At 38.7% G+C, this 27,346-nt stretch overlaps 1 protein-coding gene across 1 annotated transcript in view; it reads left to right on the forward strand.

Moving 5' to 3' along the window:
- Stt3b (STT3 oligosaccharyltransferase complex catalytic subunit B) overlaps positions 1-27,346 on the forward strand; it is a 68,370-nt gene extending 41,024 nt beyond the window's left edge. Inside the window, exons 4-16 of the mRNA XM_021656000.2 lie at positions 1,894-1,959; positions 3,502-3,601; positions 10,916-11,014; positions 11,892-12,038; positions 13,534-13,582; positions 14,748-14,902; positions 15,686-15,897; positions 17,018-17,205; positions 17,957-18,128; positions 18,862-19,035; positions 21,416-21,529; positions 23,497-23,709; positions 25,738-27,346. Coding sequence (XP_021511675.1) covers positions 1,894-1,959; positions 3,502-3,601; positions 10,916-11,014; positions 11,892-12,038; positions 13,534-13,582; positions 14,748-14,902; positions 15,686-15,897; positions 17,018-17,205; positions 17,957-18,128; positions 18,862-19,035; positions 21,416-21,529; positions 23,497-23,709; positions 25,738-25,818 — 1,770 coding nt within the window. The 3' untranslated portion in view covers positions 25,819-27,346. The remainder of the gene's footprint in view (positions 1-1,893; positions 1,960-3,501; positions 3,602-10,915; positions 11,015-11,891; positions 12,039-13,533; positions 13,583-14,747; positions 14,903-15,685; positions 15,898-17,017; positions 17,206-17,956; positions 18,129-18,861; positions 19,036-21,415; positions 21,530-23,496; positions 23,710-25,737) is intronic.

Here is a 27,346-nt window from a genome sequence, read left to right on the forward strand (position 1 = left end):
ATAGTGAGTGAGCCTCACACATTATTTCCACCAGGCATTTGGTACCACCTTGTCAAAGACCACATTCCAAAACCACATCCCCACATGGGTCATCTATGAGCCTCCTCAGGAAACTGATTTTTCCTACATTACTGCCAGACCCAGTAGCTCACCCTGAAATGCTGATTTGGTCTCGAACGTCGTCAACTCCTGTCCATCCACATCTCCACTGTAAACTAGAGGCCCAGGGAAAGACTCCTGCCTCTTCTCTTTCCTGTTCTTAAAAGCAGCTCATGAGCATGGCCCACTAGAGCCTCTCTGGTTCCTTTGAAATAGTGGAGGTGATGTTCTGTTCCCCTCCCTACTATCGTCCCTTAAGGTTTGCCTCTTTGAAACCTCGATGCAGGTAGATTCTCTTATTTTGTTTTTATTTTCTTAGAACTTAATGCATGCTATTCACCTCTCTCACACATCTGGTATGTACTGTTATTACTTCTATGACATATACCTTCTCCTTCCCCATGCTGAGTCACTTTGTGTTGTTATGATGCCTTGTAAGTTATCATGTGTGCGTGCGTGCCTGTGTGTGTGTGTGCATGTGTCTAAGGGTATGTGCCCGTAAAGGCCAGAAGAGGCTGTCAGATCCCCTAGAGCTAGAAGTTACAAGTGATGGTGAGCTTCCATGTGTGCTGGGAAACAAAGCATTGTCTGCTCCAATGCTACCATTGTATTATGTTGCTACCATTGCCTCTCAAAGCCATCTTGGGTGTTGTCCTCTGCCTTCTTGTCCATTTTATTCTCGGGGCCCTTTATAGTTTCTCTTCTTGGAGAAGACTGAACATTCATTTGCCATTTCCCTAGTATCTACTACTAGTTCTTTCTAGTAGGACACATTTGCGTGTGTTACTTTAGTCTTTTTAACTCTACACATTTTGCAATGACTTATCCCAGCTCCTTCTGCAGTCTTTTTGTGATCTCTGAGTTATCTCAGATCGGCCAAAAGACATTTCTTGCTTTTAAAATGTTTACCATTTCAATAAGCTTTCTTCTCTATTCTCATTAAGTGCTATGAGCTAGAAATGTTTTCTTTCTTCCACCCCCTTTGCTTCCTTCTATTGTATTATTCTTTTTATACTTTATACCAAACTCTAGACATCATCTGGAGTTAACTGTATTGAATTATTAAAAACCTGTTTTTACAAACTAAAGAATTCCTGGAAATTAGATTTGAACATGCCTCTTAGCATGAAGAGATAGAAAACAACTCTTTGAATATAGAATTCTTTGCGATAGGAACTGTTCTCATGTTTTCTTAGGTATTCATCTCAAAAGTGACCTTTTGCTGTGTGTTTAGGTCTGTGTCTGTTATTTTGAAGATGCTAAGAGTTTGCTTCTTTAGGTAACAGAGAAACTCATTTGGAAATTACTACTTTAAGACAGGCTTGGTTGAACTTTGATTTATTTGTATATAGTCTTTCTAATATAAACTGCTGAGAGTTTTGCTTACATATTGGGCCTCTGGAAGATAGTTCAACAATATATATGAAAATATTGATTATGGCATCTCAAACTTTCTTATTGTAACTGTAAGGTTTTCAGAATAGAGTCATATATATGATCATATATTCAGATGAAACATATAAAGGTCTAGCAGATCAACTGTATGAAAGTGTAGATTTGCTGAACATACTTATTTAAGGCTCCAGTTTCTTGATATTAACCATTTCATGGCAGAAAATGTCATCAGTAATTCGTTCCTTACTATTTTTTCTTTTTACTGAAAATTGACGAAAAAAGAACTCATTATTAAAATGTGTTTTGTTCAGTGTTGTAAAGGAGTCAGTCGAGATAGGTAGGCCTCAGCCCTCACTCGGTACCTTTTACGTTTTACAATGGGGTTTGCTTTGTTTTTAGGTAAAGTCTGTGAAAACCGGGTCTGTGTTCTGGACGATGTGCTGCTGCTTGTCGTATTTCTACATGGTAAGATCCGTGTGTGCCTGGTGCGTGCTCTAAGGGCCCTGGGCAGCACGATCTGCTCCTTTCTCCTAGCCCGCTATTTTCCACTGCTCTGTCTGGGGTTGGATTTGGACTGCCCTCAGTGTGTACTTTGCATTGCCGTCTCCCTCCTTATTCCCGCCCTGGTGCTGGAGAGACATGCACATTGTTGACAAGGGCCGATGTTCAGCCCTCACATGCAGTGTACGCAAGTAAACCAGTAACATTAAACTTCTAGACAATTTTAACTTCTTAATGATGTCTAGAATTGAGTTTAAATGTATTTGTTTTTAATGGACAAGTAAATGTTTTCCTAGGTAGATTACCAACTAGAAAAGAATAAAAACTCTTACCTGTCAAATACACTGAACCATGGTTAGATGAAGTTAGCTTCTGTTTAACACTCAAGTAATTTAATTTTTTTTTTTCATTCACTAAAAATGAGTTTTCCGTTGTTGGTGTTGACTGTTTAATTAATGATCACATAATCGTGAGTTGTAATAGTACACATCATCTGTTCATCACTGAGTTGCCGAGGCCAGGGAAATAGGAGCATTTGGGAAGGAGTCTTGGTGAGAAAGCCCTCCCAAAGGAGGATTACCTGAGAAAAGGGAGGATTCCTTAAAGTGATGAAAAACTTCTCTGGTATCTGAGCCAGAGAAAGGATTCAAACCCCAGAGTGAAAGGTAATGCAAAGGATCAGCAAGTCTGCTTTAAAACATTAGACTTGTGTTCAGATTGCTTTTAGTTTTTCTGTTTGTAAGTGGACAGAGATGAGGTGGCATATTGATCTGGCTGCACTTTCAGAATATCTTTACCTAAGCAGTGCTCAAATTAGAACTTGCTGATGAGCTTTAATCCTGAAAGAGCTTCTTGTCTGTTTGAAAGATATGAAAAGTCAGTCTATTGTAGTAGTTGAGAATGAACACTGGTTTTTAAAAATATATAGACTTGAGTGCCTGTGATTATTCTGATTTTAAACATGTGAATACTTATAATAGATTATGAAGTCAATGACAAGGTCTCACTTGTAATCCAGCTTAAGGCTGCAGCCAACCAGCACTGTCAGGAATCCCACAGTGTGGCCAGGGGGTGGAGTGCTTTTTTAGTTGAGTCATTGACCAGTGTCAGAATTCATCATTCTTAAGCTTGGTGTGAACTTTCTTTCAGTAAACAGATCATCCTAAAGAGCTGAAATAAAAACTTATTATTTTATTCTAAATTTATTATCTATACTTATTTCCAGGACAGCCTATTTTCTACCAGTGGTGTTCTCAGCCTCCTATTAAATCAAATTTAACTTGAGCCAGTGAGTTTAGAAAAGCTTACTGGATTTATGGGATCTTGTTATTTTACTTACTAATAATAAATAAGAGCTATGTTATATATTCATGCTATATATAGGAAAATTGCTAAAAATCCTAGTGTTTTATTTTCTCATGTTTAGGTAGTCATGACAATTGAGATGTACCTATTTTAGGAAGTGAGAGAGAGAAGCCATGTGTCTGAGCCTCTCTCTTCCTATAGGTGTCTGCCTGGGGAGGTTATGTGTTTATCATCAACCTTATCCCTCTCCACGTGTTCGTGCTGCTCCTGATGCAGAGGTACAGCAAGAGAGTCTACATAGGTGAGTGCCCTGCCTCCATGCGTTCACTCTTAGTACACAGACCTCATTTGGTCAGTATTGTCCATGGAAAAGCAGCAGTTTTTATGTTTAACTTGCCTTTTTGTGTTGACTGCATGAGACCCTGTCTGAAAAAAGCAAAAACAAGTAGAAAAGAGAGAAAGGGGGGTGAGATGGGCGATGGCCAGAAACAAGTCCCATATGTGAATATAACAGGTAAAAATAGTGAATTTGTGTGACTGATTCTGTATCACCTGTACCTAGAGTGTGTTTATTAATGAGCTGGGGAAGGAGCAATGGGTAGGAACATTATGTAGCAGGACGTTCCCTATAGGAATGTGGCTAGTTAATGAAGCTCCAGAAGAGCAGAGATGTAACCCCTGTACTGCTTTAACTCAAGAATTTCACTTACAGTAGAGTTAATGAGAACTTGGATATAAAATGTCAAGATTAAACATAGGGTGAAGGGTTGGTCTTTCTCAGTGATACGCACCAGCTAAGACTTTTCAAAGTGACTTAAAGTAATTATTTCTAGGGACTAGAGCGATGGCTCAGGGATTAAGAACACTGACTACTCTTCCAGGGGACCTGGGTTTAAGTCCCAGTACTCACATGGCAGTTCACAACTGTCTGTAATTTGAAGATTTGGCACCCTCACACAAACGTACATGCACGTAAAACACCGATGCACATAAAATATAAATAAGTTATTTTTAAAAAGAATAATTTCTGTTCTACAGAGTTTTTAGTTGCTTTTGAAATTTTGAGTTAGAAATGTAAATTATTAAATAACACATTGGCTTTTTGAGGTACTTTGTTCTATAGGTAACAGGACATTGGTAAAGCTTATTAGAAGCCATGTGTGGTGGTACATGCTTGCAGTCTCAGTACTAAGAGGTAGGAGGGTAGCAAGTTCAAAGCCAGCCTTGACTATATAATAAATTTTTTTGCTAATTTAAAAATAGCTTATATTATAGTAAACAGCTCATAGGATTAGTAGCACTAATTACCCCATAGTTAAGGGCAGAGGATAGCCACACCATGGGATAGTGGTCAGTGGTTCTAACAGCTGACACTCTATTCTAATTATCTAATAGGGTTAAATTTTTACTACTATATAATATTTGGAATAATACTTCAATATTTGTAGTTCAGGAGAGACGACGGCTCAGTGGTTAAAAGCACTGTCTGCTCTTCCAAAGGACCCGGGTCCTACTCCCAGCACCCACATGGCAGCTCACAACTGTCTGTAACTCCAATTTCAGGTGGTCTGACACCTCACACCAATGCACATAAAATAAAATTAAATAAATTATTTAAAAAATATTTATAGTTCAACTTTCTGATTACATTTGTTTAAATTGTTTATTATCATAAGTAATTTTGGTGGTTTTTATCCAAGGTATTGGAGTTAATAAGATGTGTGAATTTATATTTGTGGAAGGTAAAGATTTACCAAGATAGGAGATTGCTTTTGCATCCTAAATATATTATTTGCACAATTGGGTTCTTTATAAAAGCATAAAGTGATTTTGGTGCTTCCTAGATTGATCCTTTTAGCGATGATGGTCTATATTTTAAGTTTTACCTTCATGAGGGATGAACAGGGCCAGTGTGCTGAAAGAGTATATAGCCTTGGCTTTTCATTTGCTTACAGGGCCTGTTGTACCATAAGCACTTTCCAGGGTAGAGCCAATGGGCACTCACTCAGGACATGTTTGAGGCTGCCTTTTCATAGGCTATGTTTTATTGAATAGATATTTTAGGGGCTGTTGGGGGTTCCCTCAAGCATTACATAGTTGAATTTACAAAGAATAGTCGGAGTATCTTTTGTCTTAAGACTCAAAATATGTAGAGCAAGGCTCTTTCTTACTGTGATTTGACAGAAATCTTTGCTTGATCAAAAAAGCCTTCTTCGATTAATAGAGACAAGTATTTTTTCATATCTATAAATAAAAGTGGAAAACTGACTTTGGTGCTGCCATAGGTGAGCCCCGTCATAGAATCACCCCTGTCAACACTGATCAGGAGCACTTCTGTGTAGTTAGGAGACCTAACACAGGATGCTTACATCTGTTTACAAACTTGTGTTTTATTAAGAGTTGGTGTTTTACTCACTTAAAATCTTAACACTTGGGAGGCCAAGGCAGGATTGTTTAGAGTTTGTTATGAATCTTGCTCACACATAGTTTCAGGCCAGCCTTGGCTAAAGAATTGTGATCTTTTCTAAGCGAAAGTCCTAAATGATCTATAGTAGAATAAATTTGTAGCTTTATTTGAATCCTTTTAAATCTGTTGTACTTCATTTGTAAATTATGTTTGCTGACATTTTTTTGTTGTAGTTTTTGACACAAATTAGGTGTAGTTACTGCATATCTGCAGAAGTAATTTAGTCACAGTGAAAGTAGAATTAGTCAGGCATGGTAGGTGCACACACCTTTAATCTCAGCAATCTGGAGGCAGAGGCAGGCAGATCTCTGTGTCAAGGCCAGCCTGGTCTACCTAGTGAGTTCCAGAACAGCCAGAGCTACATAGTGAGACTTTGACTCAAGAGAAAAGAAAAGTTGTATATATTTTATCTGTTCTCCTTTATAGTGTTCACCCACAGTGTGTTTATAATCTTCTTGTGCTCTGCTATTGTCTCATTAACACTTGTCAGAACTAAGGAATTGCTTCTTCAAGACAGAACTAGAGTTTTAAACTTATTTTTATTTTGTGCTTATTTATTTTGTTATGTCTGCATGTACATATCTTAGTGCCTGCTGAGGTCAGAAGAAGGCATCAGATCCCCCTGAACTAAAATTAACAGACAGTTGTGAGCCACCGTGTGTGCTGGGAATTGAACTGAGGTCCTTTGGAAGATCAAGCCAGTACTCTTAACTGCTGAGCCATCTCTCTAGTCCAGAACTAGAATTTTAAATCTGGGTGTATTTCTTCTAGATTCTTAGCCTTAACGCCCTATTAGGTAGTAGCAGAAGATCTTTTTTGCCATTTGAAAGCTCAAGTATTTTGAATAAGTCATTCCATGCTGTTTTTACAAGTGTGGGGCTTGTAAAATGCCTGTTTCAGTGACATGCTCTAACTAGTTGCTGTGAGCAACCAGTTCTCACATCTGTGCCTGTGAAGCTAATCAGATTTTCATGCTAGTCAGAAGTGCTTGTTTTCTGTCCTTTGTTGCTGTGACTGCTTCTTATCATTCTTTACCCTGAATATTTACCAAAATTCTCAGTGACTGAAGTGGTCACAAAGTAGCAAGGTGACTTTATTAAGTAAACTTCAACATTCATACAAACTTTTAATAGTGTTTGTTAGCAATCAAGTAAAACTGATATGATTGTAAGGTCTTTCTCTCCTGTTTCTTGTCTAACAGAAGAGGGATGTTTTATTGAACATTCCCATTAAATACTGTCCAAGAAATTTGGTAACTCAGAAAGGCTGTTGGCACTTAATGGTGCGTTAATGTTTATGGGCTTTGTGTTCACAGACCATTCTCTAAGTTTGCAGAAGGAAGAGGAGTAGTAGTAAGTTAGAGCTCCAGAGAAGTGGGGTGAGGAAAAGTCCATAGGCACCGTGTGAGGACCTGACTGGACCCCATGTGAAGCAGGCATGGTAACTCCATATGATTCAAGCACCGGGGCTTGCAGCAGCCAAGAGAGACCCTGTCTCAAGGAGGAAGGTTGTCCTCTGACCTCCACATCCGTGCTTTGTCACTCCAGAATAAAAGATGTCATAGAGTACTGCCAAGTTATAATGGCTCATCAGTGAGGTACTGAAGTGAGAGAGAAGAGCTCCTCAACACCTAAGGAAATGGAGTCCACGTTTACATTGGCCCCAGCTTCACGCTATGCCCCCTGGGAGTCAAGAATTTTGAGCAGAAACAAGAATAGGATTTCTATAGATTTCTGTCTCTCATTAATCAGCGTTTTCCTTGGATAAAAGTAAACTGTACATGTGAATAAGTCCAGTTATTTCAGGGGGCGTTTTTTTTTTAACATAGCAGAAGTGTGGTCTGCAGCAATGAATGCCAGGAACTGTGCTTCCACAGGATGGCAGTGTGGCAGCATTTTTATGATGTAATGATTGATTTACAGTATCCCTGGGTTCTGCATTTCCTAGAGCTCTTTCCTTGGTGGAGTAGTATAAAGAGTTAAGAAGTAGGTTAGTGTAGATGGGTAGAAAGTTGGATTACGTGGAGTAGTGGTTTGGTGACAGTTCCTAGAGGGCTTGTAGGAAGAGTTGATACTATAATATAGGTTTTTGTTACTGAGGTCCTGTAAGAACAGGGCACCTTTTATGCTGCTGTTCAAGCTCCTGCTTTCATAACCTCCCCTCCCACTGTCACACGTACTGGCTACATTGTTGTGACTCTTAAGTGTTCATCTGACTAGATAGATAGGATTGATCTTAATAAGGTTTTCTGTTTTTAAAATGTCCTGATTATCATAGATAAAAAGTCTTTTTGAAAACATACTATTGGGTGCTGTTATATAGTCTGGAGAAAAACATGTTTTTTTTTTTACAGTGGGTAGAGGTTGTGTTTATTCTTAATCTAATTCTTAATCTAATTTATTCTTAATCTAATTTCTTCAAGTCTTTTTACTCAAGTGAATCTAGTTTTACACTTTCTACATTTTAAAATGTAAATTTGTAAATGAGATTTCAAATAAGATATTAAGACATGTGTGCTGTTTTACAAAATCAGAAAGCACAGTACCTTATATGAGATAAATTTGTGATGTTTGGCACTGAATATAACTTGGTCAGCAGTCCCAAACTTGATTTGGTACAAGTGGTTTCCTGTGTATTGAAGGGGCTCTTGTGAGGTAAAATGTGTTTTTTCTCTTGTTTGAGTGCTTTGTAGAACCAGTAATCCAAAACTATTAAAGCTTTGGCTGATCTTAATGTATGAGTTCTAAATATTATTTAAGATTAATAAATGGACTTTTGAAGAAAAAAAAAAAGCTTTGACTGGCATGGGTCTGGGTGTCTTAAATGGAACTCTGGGCCATTACAGTGTCCTAGTAGATTGGCTTCATTGGTTCAGGTGCATGAAGGAGGCTGATCAGTACAGGGGCTTTCAAAGCTTGTAATGTCAGTTTCTGTTACTTTGTTTGACATTAGCCAAGTAATAAGAACTCAACTTTCACTAGGCTTCTTTAATCTCTCTAGGTTATCTTCCCTAGAATTCATTTTTGGCACTTTAACATTAACTTGAACTCTAGTACATTGGTTTCCATAGAGTTTGTGGTCTTGTTACTTGATTGCTTTGCCTGTTGTGTGGTCCTGAAGACTGAACCTAGACCCTTAGGCAGTCGAGGCAAGCACTTCACCATGGAGCCACATCCCCAGCCCTGGGTGTTTCCTTCTTACCAGTGAGATGGAAGTTGTGAAGTTGGTGTGAAGCGTAGTCTCCCTTTGCTCTGGGAAGAAGCTGTGTGATGGGGTGATCACATGCTTGGGTGGTTGCACAACTTGTGAACACATGAAGGGTCCCCAGGTTGTTCTTTATAAGGTGGTTTTGCTGCCTTATTTTCTCCTTTAAAAGTGAATTGTTTATTTTTTTAATTCAGTTTGTATTGTATATTATATTCAGTTTAAAGCCTATCAGTTTTGCTGAATTCCATGTTTGTATTTCTAAGAAGCAGCCCTAGCCTGAGGTGACTACACTGTTTGCTCTGCACAAGCTTCACTAATGAAAGCTCATCACTCTTACAAGCTTTTCTTGTGCTATGTCTGTGTTCATGTTTGAGGTTTGATTCTCAGCTCCACACTATAAAAGGCCTATTCATCATAGTGCATCTGGGGCTCTAATTTGGGGAGGGGATTACAGATCTTATTAGCTCTTATTCTGTGGAACTGAAGTATTTGATTTTATAGACTTGGAGATCACATGCTAACCTTGTTCTCTTTTTTTTTTTTCCCCCTCTCTCATTCTGCTTCTGACTCTGTGTCAGGGCTTCAACACAGATTAATTAGTTTAAAAAAAAAAAAACTTACTAGAAGACTGCTTGGCCCCATAAGTGGATTCGAAATTGTGATAACTTAGATTTTACTTGACTATTTCACAAAGGATCGTACCACTGCAGTGTGAATCTGTCTGCGGAGTTCACTTTGGGTGGATGGCAGAGCTGTGGCCTTCCTTAGCTCTAAGTCTTTGGAAACTTGCCCCACAAGCTCTGGCCCTTTCTATTGTATTTATGAGCTCATCCTCCCAACATAGTCATTCCCAGACAGCTTGGGAAGTAGTGTAACATTTAAACTAACAGTGCTCATTTACCTCTATAAATGGACTTTTCTTAAAAGCAAATGAATGTAACTGTTAGGCAAGGAAAAGCAGAGTGTGAGGGCTCCACGATAGCGCACACTGTATAGTAGAGCAGGCAAAGGGCACAGAGTAACAACTTCTATTCCAAATGTGTGCTAGACTTCCCTTTCCATAGTAGTTTATTTGCCCCCAAACTGAACATCAAGTACGTTTATGAAAGTGGTATAAGTAAAGTTTATGAATTGAATAATATTTTCACATCAGCTTATTTTAGATAGGCATTTTATCTTCTGATGAAATTTTACTTTCAATGATTTTAAATACTTCTCTCTAACTGGATTGTCCAATTTTGCTCTGTGTTCGTGTGAGTGGAAAATCAGTGTTTGGCACAGATAGCCATTTCTCTTCAGCAGTTATGCACAGTAAAATCAGCATAAGCTGAGAAAGGGCACTGTGGAGAGCAAACAGGCTCTGTGTTAGACTCTAACTTCCATAACTGGGTTCTTTTCCTTCATGTAGAAAACAGGTTGAATATCCTTTTTAAACTTTTACGCTTCTGTGCAGAGTAGGAGAAAACTGCAAAGAAGATATACTACTCAGCAGTTCTGGGAGTAGCAGGTACTCTTGTAAGTTATGGGTGGTGCGGGGTGACTGTGAGGCCATGGCTATTTTGGGTTAGTACCCACAGCAGGATATTTACTCAGTGCAGGTGCAGTTGCATAGTTTCTTGGCTTCTATCAGTAATTACTAATGGTGGATTTTTAAGAACTTGGTACCATTTGCTAGAAAGGAAGGTAGCAGAAGTCTCTGAAACTATATATATAAGTGAAGTCTACAAAGAACAGTTAAATTAATACTTTTTAAAATAGATAAAAAATATTTATAATCTATAATGTGGCTAACATTCACACATTAAGTCAATCACTTCAAGATTCTGTTGTTAATTAAGTTCTGTTAAAAGGTTTCTAAACGTAAGATTTATAAATATATTTATGTGTTGAATACTTAATGGCCGTAGTAAATTACCCTTGTTTCCTGTTTTGTTTTTATAGCCTATAGCACTTTCTACATTGTGGGTTTAATATTATCCATGCAGATACCTTTTGTGGGATTCCAACCAATCAGAACAAGTGAGCACATGGCAGCTGCAGGTATGGAAAATAGTGTTTGAAGTTGAAATAAAAGGACATTATAAAATGTTTTATCTACTTTTACTCATTTTGCTCCTGTTAATACTAAAATGAGTTTTCCAGCTTTTCAGTATCAGGGATTTCAATAATGTTAACTGTTGTACTTTGCTTTCTATTGCTCTGGCATTGTCTGTAAGAGACAAATCATGGCTCCAGATTATTTTTTAAGACCTATGTGGGGAGGAAAGGATTCATTTGGCTTAACTGTTCTCCTCACAGTCCATCACTGAGGGAAATCAGGGCAGAAACTCAAGGCAGTAACATGAAGCCGAGGCCAATGGAGGGGTGCTGCTCACTGGCTTGCTCCCCATGGCTTGCTCAGCCTGCTTTCTTATAGACCCCAGAAACTACCAGCCCAGGAGTGCCACCGTCCACAGTGAACTGGGCCCTCCCACACTAATCATTAATCAATGCAATATACACTCTTGCCAATGGGCCAATCTCGTGGAGTAATCTTATCACTTGTGCTTTCCCCTTCTCGGATAGCTCTAGCTCTGTCACGCTGACAGAAAACTAGCCAGCACATCAGCACAGAAATAGCTGTAATGTTTTAAATCTACAGTGATGAATGGCAGTGTCAGCATACACACTTGGCTGCTTTCCTTGCTTTGTACATGTACAGGGATTCTGACCACTTTGGAAAAAATGTGTGATAGCATTTTTTCACATGTATTAATTGCAGGTTAACTGTCAATTGACACAGGGAATGTTGCCTAGATAAAATAACTAGTCCCTGGTGTGAAGGATAAAGGGGGTTCTAAGCTTTTTCAAGTGAAAGTATTGAAATGGTTTTGGGAAATGCTATGTTGGTATTCACACAAGCCTTCTCTTTAATTAGGTGTCTTTGCGCTGCTGCAAGCTTACGCTTTTTTACAGTATCTGAGAGACCGGTTGACAAAGCAGGAGTTCCAGACCCTTTTCTTTTTGGGTGTCTCACTAGCTGCAGGTGCTGTGTTCCTTAGTGTCATCTATCTGACATACACAGGTAGGTGGCATTGCCTGTAAGAGGCACATCATGGCTCTAGATTATTTTTTAATAGTCTTTAACAGTCTTTCACAGGTCCTTCTTGAACTCTCCATTTATCGTAGTATCAAATACTATACACTGACAAGTAATTATCAAAAGTTCTAAGCCTGAATAGCATATTACAAATTGCAATTTAAAAAAAAAGCCATTATTTCTGACTTTAGAAATAACTAGCTTATCTTAATTTTACTGCTTTTCAGGCCCTTGTAAATCTGCAAACATCCTTCCCTTGCTGATTAAAGAGCCAAAACTATTGAAAGCTCACCGTTTGTGATAAGTTATTGTGTGCTTACCTTTTCTTGTATGTTTTCTCTTCCTCCTACCATGAACACTGTTGGCCACATCATTTCAGCATGCTTTGGATCTAAATTAATCCCTAACCCTGAGCTTATAAGTCTTAAACAATAGGTCCATTTTTCTGAGGTTGCAGGGTAGTGGTGGGGTCCACATTCTATCTGTGCAGCTAATGTACAGGCCCAGCACAGGGGTGAATGAAGATATGACTGCAGTCAAAAACTAGGTGTTCAAAAATAAAACCAACATTATTTGAATATTGGTTTGAATATTGGTTTAAATTATCCGTAATTAATAGTATCAAAGCTATGAAAAGGATAAAATTAGGTTGGTGTAATGGCTCAGCTGGTAAAGGTACTTGCTGTGTAAGCCTGGCGACCTGAATGTGGTCCCCGGAACCCAAGCCAAGGTAAAAGAGGAAAATCAACACCACAGAATTGTCCTGACTGCCATATATGCTCCATAGCATGCATGTAAAATACACACACATATACACACACACACACACACTGATAACCACAACAATAAATAAATAGTTATTATCATGGCATGTACCCAGCACACACACAAATAACAATAATAAATAATGTAGTACATGTAATATCTAATGCCTTTATTAAATATTAATAAATTAAAATTAAGACAATAATGTATAATAAAATATTATAATTATTATAGAAAGTACCCAGCACACACCATTTGTAATAATTGTTATTATTTCCTTTATTTTTGTGTGTATGGATGTTTTGCCTGCATGTATATCTGTACACTGTGTGTATGCTTAGTGCTCACAGACATCAGAATAAGATTGTTGGATTCCTTAGAACTAGAGCTACAGATAGTTGTAAGCTACCATATGGGTACTGGAATTTAAACCCAGGTCCTCTGGAAGAATAGTCAGTGCTCTTAACCACTGAATCATTTCTCCAGTCCCAAATGTATACAAAATAAAGCTAAGCATGGTAGCATAGTATATTCCCAGCATTTGAGGGGTTGAGGTAGGAGGGTTGCTGGAAATTTGAGGCAAGCTGTGGGCAGGAGACCTTATCTCAACACTGCCACTCCTAGAGAGAAAGAGAAAGAATTTACAAAATACTAAAAGGGAAAAAGGCAGGTAATTTCCTCGTTTTTTGTTTTTTTGTTTTTTTCCACCCTCCAGGTTACATTGCACCATGGAGTGGCAGGTTTTACTCATTATGGGATACTGGGTAAGTTTAAATATGCTATTTTGGCCTCCTATTCAAATAGCCTTTCTCCCTGTGTTCCTATATTGTGAGCATTTCAGTCACTCCTGAAGCAACATTAAATACCCGGGCTAAGCTGTTTGAAGGGAGTGCACCATTCTTTAAGATATAAGTTCTATATTCCTGTTTCACAGAGCCAACTCATTGTTTCGTCAGAGCAGAAGCATTTGTATAATTTCACGATGGGTTTTTGAAACGAAACTAATGAATGTAAAATTTACATCTTAAGTTTTATTAAGGACAAGGTACTCTATTACAGATTTATGTGGCATAGGTCTCTTAATTTAAGCTCCTGCTTAAAAATTCTGAAATACACTGAGTATCTGGTACAATTTTTAAGAGTGCTATAAAAAGGAACTAATTTTAAAACTTAGGTTTTGAATTAGACCAAGTTTCATTTCAGTGAAACTTTTTGTCTTTAAAATGATGTGCTAGTGCCGAGATGATGTCACTGTTTGTATGTTTGCTTTCTAAATGAGCCAATAAAAATCCTGCCACCATTTATTATTGATCAGGTGTCCTTCTGATAGGACACCAAAGGGCTCCTGTGCGAGTGTAATGACGGAGCATAAACTGTGTTTTTGTGGCTAAAGCATATGCTGATTTTTAATCTGTGGATCTGGAGGACTGGAAGGAACCAGTTACAGAAGATTGTTTGGATTAAGTGAATTTCAAAGTTGATGTTTTACTTATGCTTTTAAAGTAATTTTGATCACTTTGGAATTGCAGAGTGCAGGAAACTGTCTGCTCTCCACTCATGCCAGCCCATTGTCTGGGAAAGCAGTAGAATGCAGGGGGTTTGCCTATCATGTTTCTGCCACCAGAAAGAGATGGAGAAAGTTATTGATGTAGATGTAGGCAATAGAGCTGAACTACAGATACCTACTGAGCAAGGATTAGAAACCAGAGCCCCTAATTTTTTGAGCTTTGGATAGCTCCACGTTAAGGGAGCATATTACTTTCATTTGACCAATGTATACCAAATAGTTATGTCACTAGCTATGTCAGTTAAAATAAGTTTAAATAAGTTGAGAGAAAGTGATGTCAGTAATCAGAAAATTTCTTCATCTAAAAGAAACTCCTGCTTTATCCTTTGATTGTAAATAATAATGAACTTTTTTAATATCAGGTATGCAAAAATACACATTCCAATTATTGCATCAGTGTCTGAGCATCAGCCTACGACTTGGGTGTCTTTCTTCTTTGATCTACATATTCTTGTATGTACCTTCCCAGCAGGCCTATGGTTCTGCATCAAAAATATCAACGATGAAAGAGTATTTGGTAAGATAATTAATTAAATCTTTGATTCAGAATAATTATTTCTTTCCCATTTTGAGATTACCTCACTTTAATGTTTTGTTTTTGTTATATGCTATGTTCAAAAAACATTTTTCTTTTGTTTTACAAAGGTGCTTAGACAAGAAAATTTAGTTGAATTTTCGGTGTATGCAAATTCTAATTACGACTTTTTAAATGTAGACCTGGCATGTTAACTTTACATCCAACCCATTACCCATATGAACATTTTCAGTAGCTTCAGATGATACAGGAGTCAGATATCTCATTGGTTTTTCTGCAGTTCCTAGCCTTTAGCCTAGGAGGCTTTCAATACCTTCTTTAGACCTCTGGCTAGGGGAGTCTGATTGTCATTTCAAGTGTTACCTGACAGATATCTGTCTATTGTGTTCTCATCCATGTTTGCTTTAAAGAAAGCTTTACACCAGATATGAGTGCTGCTTTCTGAAGCTGTTTCTGGTTCCATAAACTTAATATCCCTAATGATGTAATTCACAAATTCTTTGTCACTTGTCAGCTATGGATTTTATAATGTATAATGCTATTGACAAAAAATAATTACATTTAATTTCCCGTTTTGTTGATAGTTTTTACTTATCTAGTCAACACTGCTTATTTTTAAATAGGACTATTTGGTCAGTATTAACCGTTTAGAAACAATTGCTTTGTGAGATGCCTACCTCCAAAGGTGTTCTGTACTGTAGTATTTAACATGCAGTTTCTGTGAGCATTTTCCCCTCAGTATTGAAAGAGAACCTGTCGTTGCAGTTGCTCTGTATGCGATCAGCGCTGTCTACTTTGCTGGAGTGATGGTGCGGCTGATGCTGACTCTGACCCCAGTCGTCTGCATGCTGTCTGCAATTGCCTTCTCCAATGTGTTTGAGCACTATTTGGGGGATGACATGAAAAGGGAAAATCCACCTGTGGAGGACAGCAGTGATGAGGATGACAAAAGAAACCCAGGGAACTTATATGACAAGGTGAGGGGGTGTGCTGTCTCTGTCTTCCTAGCACCAGAAGAGTTCCCAGATGTAGAAGTGTGCTGAAATGAGGGCATGGATGAGCTATGTCTCCTATAGTTTCTCTCCATTGCTTGTTTCAAAATTTAAATTCTAGTTGGTTTCTGAGCTCAAAGGAAACAGAATGGATTTGAGGAAGGAATTGTTAACTTCTTTTTGGCCAGTTGTTACCTAAGCACTTAGGTATGTTATTACCTTTCCATTGTTGAGAACACAACTCTGATGAGTTACATCAGATCAGAACTTGCACTTGTCCTCAGTCTGTATTTGGTGTGGCCTTGTGTGATGCTGACAGTCATCTTTGGGACTTTATACCTGCTTATAAGCAAGCATTTTACCTCTGAACTACTCCCCCAGCCCCTGTGTATTAAATGGTAACTTGATGTTTGAAAGTGGTGTCTGGTTAAGCAGCTGTTTGTTAACAGCTATTTGCTGCAAGTGGAATTCACTTTTAACCTGAGCAACAGTAGGAGCGGGACTAGGACTGTGTTGGACACAAGTGTGTCAGAGAATAGGAATTAGAGCACTTCTCTTGAATGACCTGTTAGACTTTACTATTTTAAAACTAAGTTTATCAATAAATACTACTAAGCAGTGAAATGCTGTAGTGTAAAAAATGGCTAGAATTCGTTTCTTACACTAAAATCAATATAATTCATAGAGATTTGTGTAATTCTGTAGTTTCTCTCCTGTATCCTATTCTGGGTTTTAGGTGAGCATAGCCATTTCAAGAGTAGATTTAAGTGTAAGTATATACATACTGGATTTTATGTCGCCAGAATGGCACACGGTGGCTAACTTCTTTATATTTAATTAAAGCTTCTTTCTAGCAGACATAGTTTGCTTTGAGATCAGCTCCTGATTTAACTGTATTTTCTGATTCACACTGACTTTAAAGATTACTTTGAATTATAAAACGAGAGCAAATCTCTTCATAACTCATAGAAGAATACCTGACTACATCCCTTCTGACCCATGGAATTATTTGATAGGTTAATATTCTCCCTACTTTTCCCCTTGATTATGTTAATGAGCCAAGTACAATGGCAGAGGTTTCTAACTGTTTGCTCTGTGTCTTTAGGCAGGTAAAGTGAGAAAGCACGTAACAGAGCAAGAGAAAACTGAGGAGGGCTTAGGCCCCAACATCAAAAGCATTGTGACCATGCTGATGTTGATGCTCTTGATGATGTTTGCTGTCCATTGCACGTGGGTCACGAGCAACGCCTATTCTAGTCCAAGTGTGGTCCTCGCCTCCTACAATCATGACGGGTAAGAAAACAACTTGACTATAAAGGTTTTATACCTGTTATTTTTATTTTACTTCAAAAAAAATGTGAAACTTTGTTTCTGAGTCTCTTTTTTAAGGTATAGTAGAGTTGTAACCCAGGGCTTCCCACATGCAACCCCAGCCCCTAAGTTTACTCACTTTGTCTATTGGTATGGCCTTTCTCCATTCTTTGGGTGGTAGCAACTGTATTTTGTGCTCTTTTCCAAAATTGATCTGCATATGCAACTCTGTATACATAGTGGACACTGCCTAATCATTAGTGTGATACTTGGCAGAAATGCAAATTACTGAGGCCACCCTAAGCCTGCCTGAGAGAGCTGGGGGCAGGACCCAGTCAGCTGTGGTTTAACAAGCCCTGATGATTGCAGTGCAGCTAGATTTTGACAGCTGCCTGATAAGGGTGCCACATCTCACTCTTTTGTTTCACATGAGAGTCAAGTACCAGGCCTTGTCCCAGAGTTAGTTCATTAGGATCTGATTTTTTTTTCCCCCGTTAACAAGATAGGTAATTTGTTTGCACACTGGTTTGGGAAACACTAGAGTAAGACAAGGCTCTTCCTCTTCTTTTTTTTTTTTTTTTTTTTTCTCTCTCTTATAGGTAGAGGTTGGCTACCATATTTAAAGTAAAAATTTTCACTGATTAAACACCTCAAATTTTTAAGCTATCTCCTTCACACTTAAAGACCTCATTTAAAATAATACTGTGTTGGCTTGTTGTTTTGTTTTGTTTAGCACCAGAAATATCTTAGATGATTTTAGAGAAGCATACTTCTGGCTAAGACAAAATACGGATGAGCATGCCCGGGTCATGTCCTGGTGGGACTATGGCTACCAGATTGCTGGGATGGCCAACAGGACTACTCTGGTGGACAACAACACCTGGAATAACAGCCACATTGCACTGGTGAGCACTTGGCTTTGCTGTTGTCTTTAAAGAAGAAAGTAGTTCACACTACTTAGCATTAGACTCCACTCACAGTTAAACAGAAAAGGTAGAGGTTAGGATTCTTGACTGCCTGCCTGCCTACTCTTGTTTTATGAGTAGTCATCTATTCAGGATTGCAGGCTTATGTCTGGTAGCTTTGGTAGCTAGCTTACTAGACCTAGGCAAGATCTGAAATTTAAAACACTTGATGTGTAGCTTTTCAATGCAAATTTAAGAAAACAAGAATTTTATGATGTTCAAGTCATACAGATCTGCAAATCATATATTCACTCTATTAAATGGTGAATCTCTAAATTATTCTCTCTGTACTTTGAAGTCTGAGTAGATAAATGGGTCTTAAGTAAATGGATTCAGTTTCCATGAGTGTTGTGCTGATTACCAGGTGTCTGCTGGCTCAGAAGAGTCTGCTATGGAAACCATGGACCAGGCTCAGCCTGGGGTTGGAGAAAACTGTCTCTTTAAAAGCTTGCCTGTTTTCATTTCAAAATGTTAATGTCCTAGAACTTACTTAGTAAATATATTCAGATTTTGACACTTCTGCTATAAAATGGTTATTGTAGTTAGAATGTTAGTGAATTCCTCTAAGTTTCTACATTCATAGAAAATAATTTTGACCCAAAATTCATTTATATCAAATTCAATGAATTCTGTGTTATAGAAAAAGAATGTACATTTTTATTTTATCTTACAGGTGGGAAAAGCTATGTCTTCTAATGAAACAGCCGCATATAAAATCATGAGGTCTCTTGATGTTGATTATGTGTTGGTTATTTTTGGAGGAGTTATTGGCTATTCTGGTGATGATATCAACAAGTTCCTCTGGATGGTTAGGATAGCTGAAGGGGAGCATCCAAAAGACATTCGGGTAAGGAGCACGCTGGGTGTGTTGTGTTCACATTTGTTGATTAGCAGTCTTTGCTTTCTTTCCTCTTCTCACTGTGTAGCTCTGGCTAGCCTGGAGTGCAGAGGCCCCTAGTCACCGTGCCCAGTGGTTGCATTGTTTCGTCACCCTACCCTCCATTCTACTGCCTTACTCTATTAAATACTAAACACATTTCCTAGGCTGGGCAGCCTTGTGTGCCCTATAACAGCACGGGATTGATAACACCATCTATGTGAAAGTGCTACCCTAAACAACACGGGTATGTAGTAGGTAGTGCAGTCTAGATTCGTGTTTATGTACTCTGATGTTCCCAAGTGAAGATGTTGCTTTAATGATGCTTGTCTCAGAACACATCCTCATGATTGTACCTCCGTCCTACCCTTAATGGGTCTTCTGGCTTTTTCTTCTAGCTTCTTGTTTCTACCCTTTGTTTATATTTCCACTCTGCTCCACTACTATCCTTAATATTAATAAATCAGAAAGAGACCAATAATCTAGAAACTACTGTCTTTGCCTTGGTCCCATGTCTTTTTCCATGTAGAGTGATATTCATTGATCATGTCACTTAGTACTTTAAAAGCCTTTAACAGGTAGGAGAACAGCCTTGAAGCCCAACAGATATGTGTGAGAACTAAAGCTGCCAGCTAGGTGTTCCAAGCAAGCTACTTTATGGCAGTCAACATAAGTGCTTTGGGCACTAGGTGTTTTTCTAGGATCTAGAATTAGTATGGTTGTCTAAGGTAAGACTCAGGTTATCACTGCTGAGTATTGGCGATAACATATGTGATGGTAATGTAGTTAAAGCCTCATGTTAGTGTATCTCTTGGTAAAGCACTGGTAAAAAGTCCAAACCCTTGCCTGGAGTGAAAGCTCTTTATACCTAGGCTCCCTTTCCTGGTCTCTTGGCCAGATTTGTGCCACTGCCAGTCTCTGAAACTTGCCTATGGTTTCTTTCCTTGACCCATCTGACACGTTTTTAGTATTGTGTCTTGAAATGCCTCTCCTTCCACACACTTGTCACCTCCTCTCCAAAGCACTTTTTGGATACACCCGTGTTTCTGTTTGTCCTCCAGGAAATTGCTTTGTAGTCAGTTTTTTTTGTCTCCCATCTTCTGAGGACAGGTAACTAGAATAGTGCTTTTGTGAGGAAGGCACAGAAGATGGGAGGAGAGAAATAGACAAGGGTGAAGCACAGTCCCAGATTTCCTGCCCAGGTGAAAGTGCTGTGACCTTTTTCCTTAGCTGTAACTAACAAACATTATTTCCTTATATTAGATTAATCTGAAATTTTATTCTCCTAAAACATGATTTTAGTTTGTGAACTACTTGGTGCCATTAGAGGTTGTAACATGATTTATACTTTGAATACACACACACACACACAAATTCCTATGCTTTTTAAAGAAATGTGTTATGTTTAAACTTTGTAAATAGATAATACAAAATATGGAAAAAACTAGTTTATCCCTCACAAGAAAAGAACACATACATTCCTTTTGTAGATAGTATCTGCATATCATGTACTTGCAAACTGCTGAGAGAATAGAATAGTGCTCTCACCATAGGAAAGGGAGTGTGTGCCTCTCCCAGCACATAGTACACCACACTGTTGTGGCAGTTAACAGAAGTCCCTGGTCATTCCTAATACTATTTTGTGACGGTGGTTCTAAGTTAAGCAGCTAACTAGAAACGAGGTGTATACACTGTTTACTTCCATAGAAGTAAGGTCCATTTGGACCTTAGGAATCGAATGTTAAACTCTGGCTATCATTTCATTTATGGTTACCCCATACAGTGTCCATTATGTGTGCTTGTTTACCTTGCTTAGTTAACCTGTCTCTATGATGAGCACTTATGTCTCTGTGGCATGATTTTGTGCATTCATTATTTGAATCATATACAAGTATCTATGGAACATAGCCTGTAAAAGGGAATGTGGTATTAGGAATTATATTTTTACTATCTAAAGTTATACTTCTAAAACAGTAATGATCTATCCCTTGTAGAGAGGCTAATTTATAAATTAACCTGACAAAAATTAATACAAAGATAGTGCTCTTTATATTCCTTCTAGTTTCTGAACATTCCCCTCTCCAACTAAAGGATTTTGAACTTGATAGGGAAAGTTGAGGGCAAACTTCGAAAAGCGGTGGTGAGGGCAGTTGTTGGGAGCTAACAGTGTCTGGTGTTAAAGCATGGAGTTGGTCTCGCTCTTTTTAACTGTGAAGCTGGAAATCTGACAGGGTTAATTCTGGGGCTGGAGGATTAAAGAGTTTAATTTCATGATGCTGTCTGCAGAGCTATGGCCTGTAGCTGTGGATGTGCTAAGCTGGCCTGACACTCGACTTGTTTCTTTCCGTAGGAAGGTGACTATTTCACCCAGCAGGGAGAATTCCGAGTAGACAAAGCTGGATCTCCTACTCTGTTAAATTGCCTTATGTATAAAATGTCATACTACAGATTTGGAGAAATGCAGGTTGGTTCAATCAGTTCTCTTATAATCTTTATTCAAATAGGGAGGCACCTTGTAAGTTCTTTTAAAAAACAAAACAAAATAGAGTTATGGTGTCTTAATTGTACTGTGGAAATGTGCAAGGCTTCTTTCCCATTATATTTATATTTCAAACCCCTGTTATTCTTGCCTCAGCCTTCTGAGTGCTGGTGTTATAGGCATGTTTCTCCATGCCTAGCTCAATTTTGAATTTATTGTGACATGTTTTAAAATATTAGACCAATGACTTTTCTAATCTGCAAATAATGGAGGGGTAGACTGGTGACTTGGCTTTTGATGGAAACAAAGTAGTTCTCTGACATTAAAAATTTCTTTTTCACTAAAAGCAATTAACAGCAGGCAGAGGTGTATTCTTCATCTGGCCTCACTCCTACATAAAGGCACAGATTAAATGCTCTTTTACTGAAGATAACTCTAAACACCTCAGTCCAGAGAGGACATCAAAACAGTCTGCAAGCAGACCTTACACACTCCCTCAGCCTTCCCACAGGCACCGCCATCACTTCCCCTCTGTGGAGATCTTAGCCTTCTTGTCTCTCCACTAACTTAACCATTCTTGATTGAGCATGGTCTGTGAGGTGCAACTCGAAGCCGTTGCTCTGCGTCACTCTTCATTGAGGTCTCTCCTGTCCTGTCTTGCATATATTGGTAAACGTGGTTTTGCTGTTGTTATTCTGTCTTTTGTTGTGGGGATCCATCCATCCCAGCCTAAGAAGTCCTGGTGTTAGAGAAAAAGGAAAAAAAGTCTCCCCAACTGTTCCTAATCAGTTTTTATAGCCTACAATGCCAAGTTGGTAGTATGATTTCAAGCTGTCAGTAAAAATGAATTCCACAGTGCTTGCTTGTCAGCTTGGTACCTTAAAAATCAGAGGAATCATCTGTTTACTTTTCTACCAGGGATGTTTACTCTAACCTGAAAGGGTCTGTCTGAACTTCAGAATGTGAAACAGATTTAATCCATTTGTAAAATACAGTTTTGGTAGCTCGTATGATCTAGAAGAGTTTATACTGATTTTATATTGAGTTTATTACTGATTTCTGTGTTGCTCTAGGGTAGGAGGGTATTTGGGATCACTCTGTAGGTGGTTTTAAAAGCAAAACACTATGCCCACTTTTGTTCTTGCTTTTTTTAAAGACCATTTGCCTGGGATCCAAATTCCTGCTAAGAAGTACCTGGTTATAAAAGTTACTCCAGAAAATAGTTGTTCTGGTATAAATGAAAAGTTCTCTGGATGGAGGAGGTTTTCTCCTTCTTAAGTTTTATGAATAATTGAAGGTCTATTGGTCTTATCCCTTAGGAAGCATGCATGTTGGGGCAGGAAATACAATTTTTCTGTTGTATGGGCAAGCAAAAACATCCCTATTGCTTTGTAGGCTGGTTTTATACTGCTTATAAAAGAGATATTTTTTTGTTTCGTTTTGTTTCTGCACAAACTTGATCTACTTAAAAGTGTGTCCATTGCTCTTTTATTTCTCATAGTCTCCCCATAGCTCAGCTGGCTTAGCTTCCTTTGGACGTGAAGACATCAGAGCATGGTTTACATGGGCATTTCTTTTATTTAAAGAGACGGTGGTATTTAGGCTGAGTCAGTCCAGTGCATGAGAGCTGAATGACGACCATGTGGCATAATGAAACAGATAGTCATTGTGAGGCTCTTGAGGTGAAAGGAAGCACCTTCTCCCTGTCCCTCTGTCCCTGAACCACACTTACATTGCTCATCTATTTTTAAGGACTCTGAAACATATTCTGATGTGTCAAGTTTTCTTGATGATTTCTTCCTATCTGGGTATTGAGACCTGCTATAATGCATTCTTCCATTCTGTCTCTGATTTAAGGAAGAAGGTCATTGCCCTTTGACAGCAGTTGCTACTTTGTAATACTGAATGTTTTCCAATATGGCTGACATTAGGTTCTGATGTTTCTTTTGCAGCTAGATTTTCGCACACCCCCAGGTTTTGACCGAACGCGTAATGCCGAGATTGGAAATAAGGACATTAAATTCAAGCATTTGGAGGAAGCCTTTACATCAGAGCACTGGCTTGTCAGGATATATAAAGTGAAAGCTCCCAACAACAGGGAGACACTAGGACACAAGCCTCGAGTCACCAATATTATCCCCAAACAGAAATATTTGTCAAAGAAGGTGGGTGCCCGGTGAAGTCATCTTGCTAAAAGGATAGCTCAGGCTTAGTGGTCCAGTAGTGGTTTGGAAAATGCTGAAAACTGCTAAGAAACATTACTGCTTGTACAAGGGCTACAGGAATCCTTCTCACAGTGAGCACTTTAGCAACCTCGAGCCACAACTTTCCTGCTGTTGAGCACAATGGAAGTTTTTCTTACTTCAGTCTGTGCTGTGACCATTAACTGTCCTATCTGCACGAAAGTCAAAACTTGAAAGAATTTTAGTTATTGGCTCCTCATCTTCAGTTTAAAGCACATTAACATTCATGCTCTACTCTTGAATGAAGCTTTTATTTGCTGAGCACATCATCTGTATAATGTTGAGTGAGGCCTTCTGAAGTAAAAACTCAAGTCATTTTTCTTAAGCTACTTACTTTCAATATAATTATTATGACAGAGCTTTGTAGGCAAGAATTGTGAGGAGACCATGTAGTCCTTTCCTAATAAACTGGAGGGGGGGCATTATTGCGCACTTAAGTCATTTAAGTTGGGCAGATCTCCTATAACCTTCCCTATTAAAGCTACTGACAGTGAGTGTGTGGGTGCAGGATGGGAGTGATGGGCAGTCGGAAATGCAACCATCCTGTCAGCAGGCTCTGGCTGCACAGTAGTGATTAGTAAACTGATCTTTTCCAAAGGGCACTTAGGTCTTTCCATAACCCAGAACAGATCATTTAACCTGTTAAATACATGCCAAATACCTCAGAACACAGGCCATATTACTTACTTTAGAAGTGGTGAATTTTATTTACTTTTGTGGAGTGGTCTTGCTGTGTAGCCTAGACTGGTCTGAAACTAGAAATTCTCCTGCTTCCACCTCCTAAACGCTGGGATTACATGCATGTTCCACCATGCTGGCTATATATATGAGATATTTAAATAGAAGTTTTTTTGTTGTTTTAATTCTGGTTTGAGAGTTGCAGGAGGCGTGCCACAGCACAAAAGGCACAGGGCTCAGGAGAAAATTTGTTGGAGTTGGTTTTCTCTTAGCACAAGGGCAGCCTTGGTGACAAGTGCTTTTTCTAAGAGGAACATACTGTATCCTGAGTTTATAGCCTTCTTGAATAGTGCATTTAATGTAAAAACCTGGTTTGTTGGTGTGCAGCGCTTTCCTCGAGGTCTTGGGTCTGGCTGTTCTGTTGGTTTAGCAGATAGTCTTGTGGCAGTTTCTACCCCCATATCTTCTACAGCATTCTACCAGAAAACGTCTGTATTTTATTTAGTAGGACTAAAGAGATGGCTCAGTGGTTAAAGTGATTACTGATCCCTAGCACCTACATAAAAAGCAGGGTATTGCAGCACACTCCTGTTAGCCTAGCACTGGAGACAGGCAGATCCCTCACTGGCCAGCCAGCCTTGATGAATTGGTGGTGTCTAGGTTCAGTGAGCAACTGTCACTATCAAAAAAAAAAAAAACAGGGTGGTGACCTATAGAGGTTGACTTCTGACCTCTGTGTGCATGTATGCCCAAATGCCCACATGTACCCAATAAACAACTATTTTAGTTAGGTTATCAAGTTGTCAAAAAAATGTTTTATTTTTACAAGATTTATGAAACCTGAGAAATGTTTGTTTTTTTGCCAGGTAAACTTTGCCTTTTAGTTTTGAAGGTGGGCAAATAGCCGTCCTCATTTTGCAGATGGAAAATGGGGCTCTGAAAATGGCCATATTAACTTGTATTACCAACAGCCAGTTTCCTTGGATGCTTAGCCAATGGCAGCATTCCCTAGATTGGTACCTGGAATCTGTCATTGTTGCTACTAAGCAGGTAGTTATTGAGGAAGAGGCAAGGGGTGCTATAGTAACCTTCTTAAACGCCAGTAACCTACTATGTTCACCTCAGCTTTCTTACAAGACAGCAGTATACACACTGAGCATTGTGTAGTCGTGTCCCAAGACAAACTTAGTGACAGTCCATAATGGTGAGCTGGCTATGTCTTCAATCTGTAAGAGATCTGAACTAATACTGTGCATTCTCCTCTCTTTCTAGACTACGAAAAGGAAGCGTGGCTACATTAAAAATAAGCTAGTTTTTAAGAAAGGCAAGAAAATCTCTAAGAAGACTGTTTAAACACACTGTTCTGGCCAGGCCTGCAGCAGTTGTCCTTGTGAGAACCGGTCTTTGCCTTCAGCTCATGTCCTGTTTCACAGCACCAAGGGTACAGAACCATCGCTGGGCCAGGTCAATGTACAAAATTTTCTGACAATGCCTCATTTAAAAATTAAATTGGTTTATTGAGAACAGCTGTTTTCGATTTGTAACATGAAGCAAGACAGAGCCGTGCTATGAGCAGCTGGCGGAAGATTTTTTTTTTTTTTTTTATTGGTACATATTACCCTTCAAATCTGAGAATTTGGACTAATTGCACCAAAGAACCCTCTAATTTGGTCCCTGGCACATGCGTACTTGTCAATTTTTTTTTTTAATCTTTTACGAGACCTGCATCTTATTTGAATTACCCAAATAGCAATATATAAGACACAAATGACAGATGTGACAAGAGCTTCTTGACCAGTAAACAAACTAGCCCAGGTCTGAGAAAGAAGTGTTAGAAGAGAGTCTACGTCTGTGAACTATTTATTTTCCTGTTTCTCCGGTGTGAAGAATGTTTCATCAAATGTCTCCTTTGTCGCTCACTGCCGCTGTAAGCAGCTGCTGCTGACGGTGGGCCTCTGCATAGTTAGCTGACTAGACAGATGTTTGTGTTCAGGCGTCAGCACTGTGGTTTAGCAGGTGTTTTCACCAGGTACCTACAGAGCAGATTTCATGCGTTGTTCATTCAAGGGCTAAATTTATATCCTTTGGGAATCATGGTAAGCACACACAGAATGTTGCTGGCCAGGATGGCTTTGTTACCTTAGTACTGAGGTTGGCAGCATGTTTACATGCAGAAGAGTAAGGGGCATGCCCTTAAAGTGGACAGGTATCCAAAGTTCATTTCTGTGACTCTTCAAAATGACAAAGGATTTGTAAACTTTGCCTGGATTTTCATTTTATACCAGTTTTTGTTCATCACAATGATTTCTGTTCACTGCTCCATGTTTTTTACTACCTTAAGCATTTGATGAAACACTCTTTAGTGCTATATAGGCATTTTTCTTACTTTTATTACAAATGTGACAATTGTCAAAAGATGCACTAAAATATAAATGGAGATTGAACATGTTCATTTTCCAGCTTATAGGCAACCTTTATACAGACTTGAAAACTTTATCCAGTTGTTAGTGAGAGAGGGGTTTCCTGCCGCAGGAGAACTTTTTACACATTACACCACTGCTTTGGTGGGAAAGTACAGAACAGTATGTACCTTTTATGAAGAAGCCGTAATTTACAATGCTCCGTGAGAATGTTACTGCTGATTTCCTTTTTCAAGGTGTAGAATATTCTTTGATTTATAGAATTCATTTTTGACCCGGATGATGGTTCTTTTACAGACCAATAAAAAAGGCTGAACATTTTCACAAATAAAGTGTAACTAAATCTGGATTTCTGATACCTTTTTATTTGGGGGATTTTATCTTACTTTGTTGCTTTACAATTCAATGCAGAGAAGTTATTGACCATAAGGGAAATAAAGTTAATTCAAATTTTGTGTTAA

Source organism: Meriones unguiculatus, chromosome 6 (assembly GCF_030254825.1).
Source record: "Meriones unguiculatus strain TT.TT164.6M chromosome 6, Bangor_MerUng_6.1, whole genome shotgun sequence".
In the NCBI taxonomy this organism is placed as follows: domain Eukaryota; kingdom Metazoa; phylum Chordata; class Mammalia; order Rodentia; family Muridae; genus Meriones; species Meriones unguiculatus.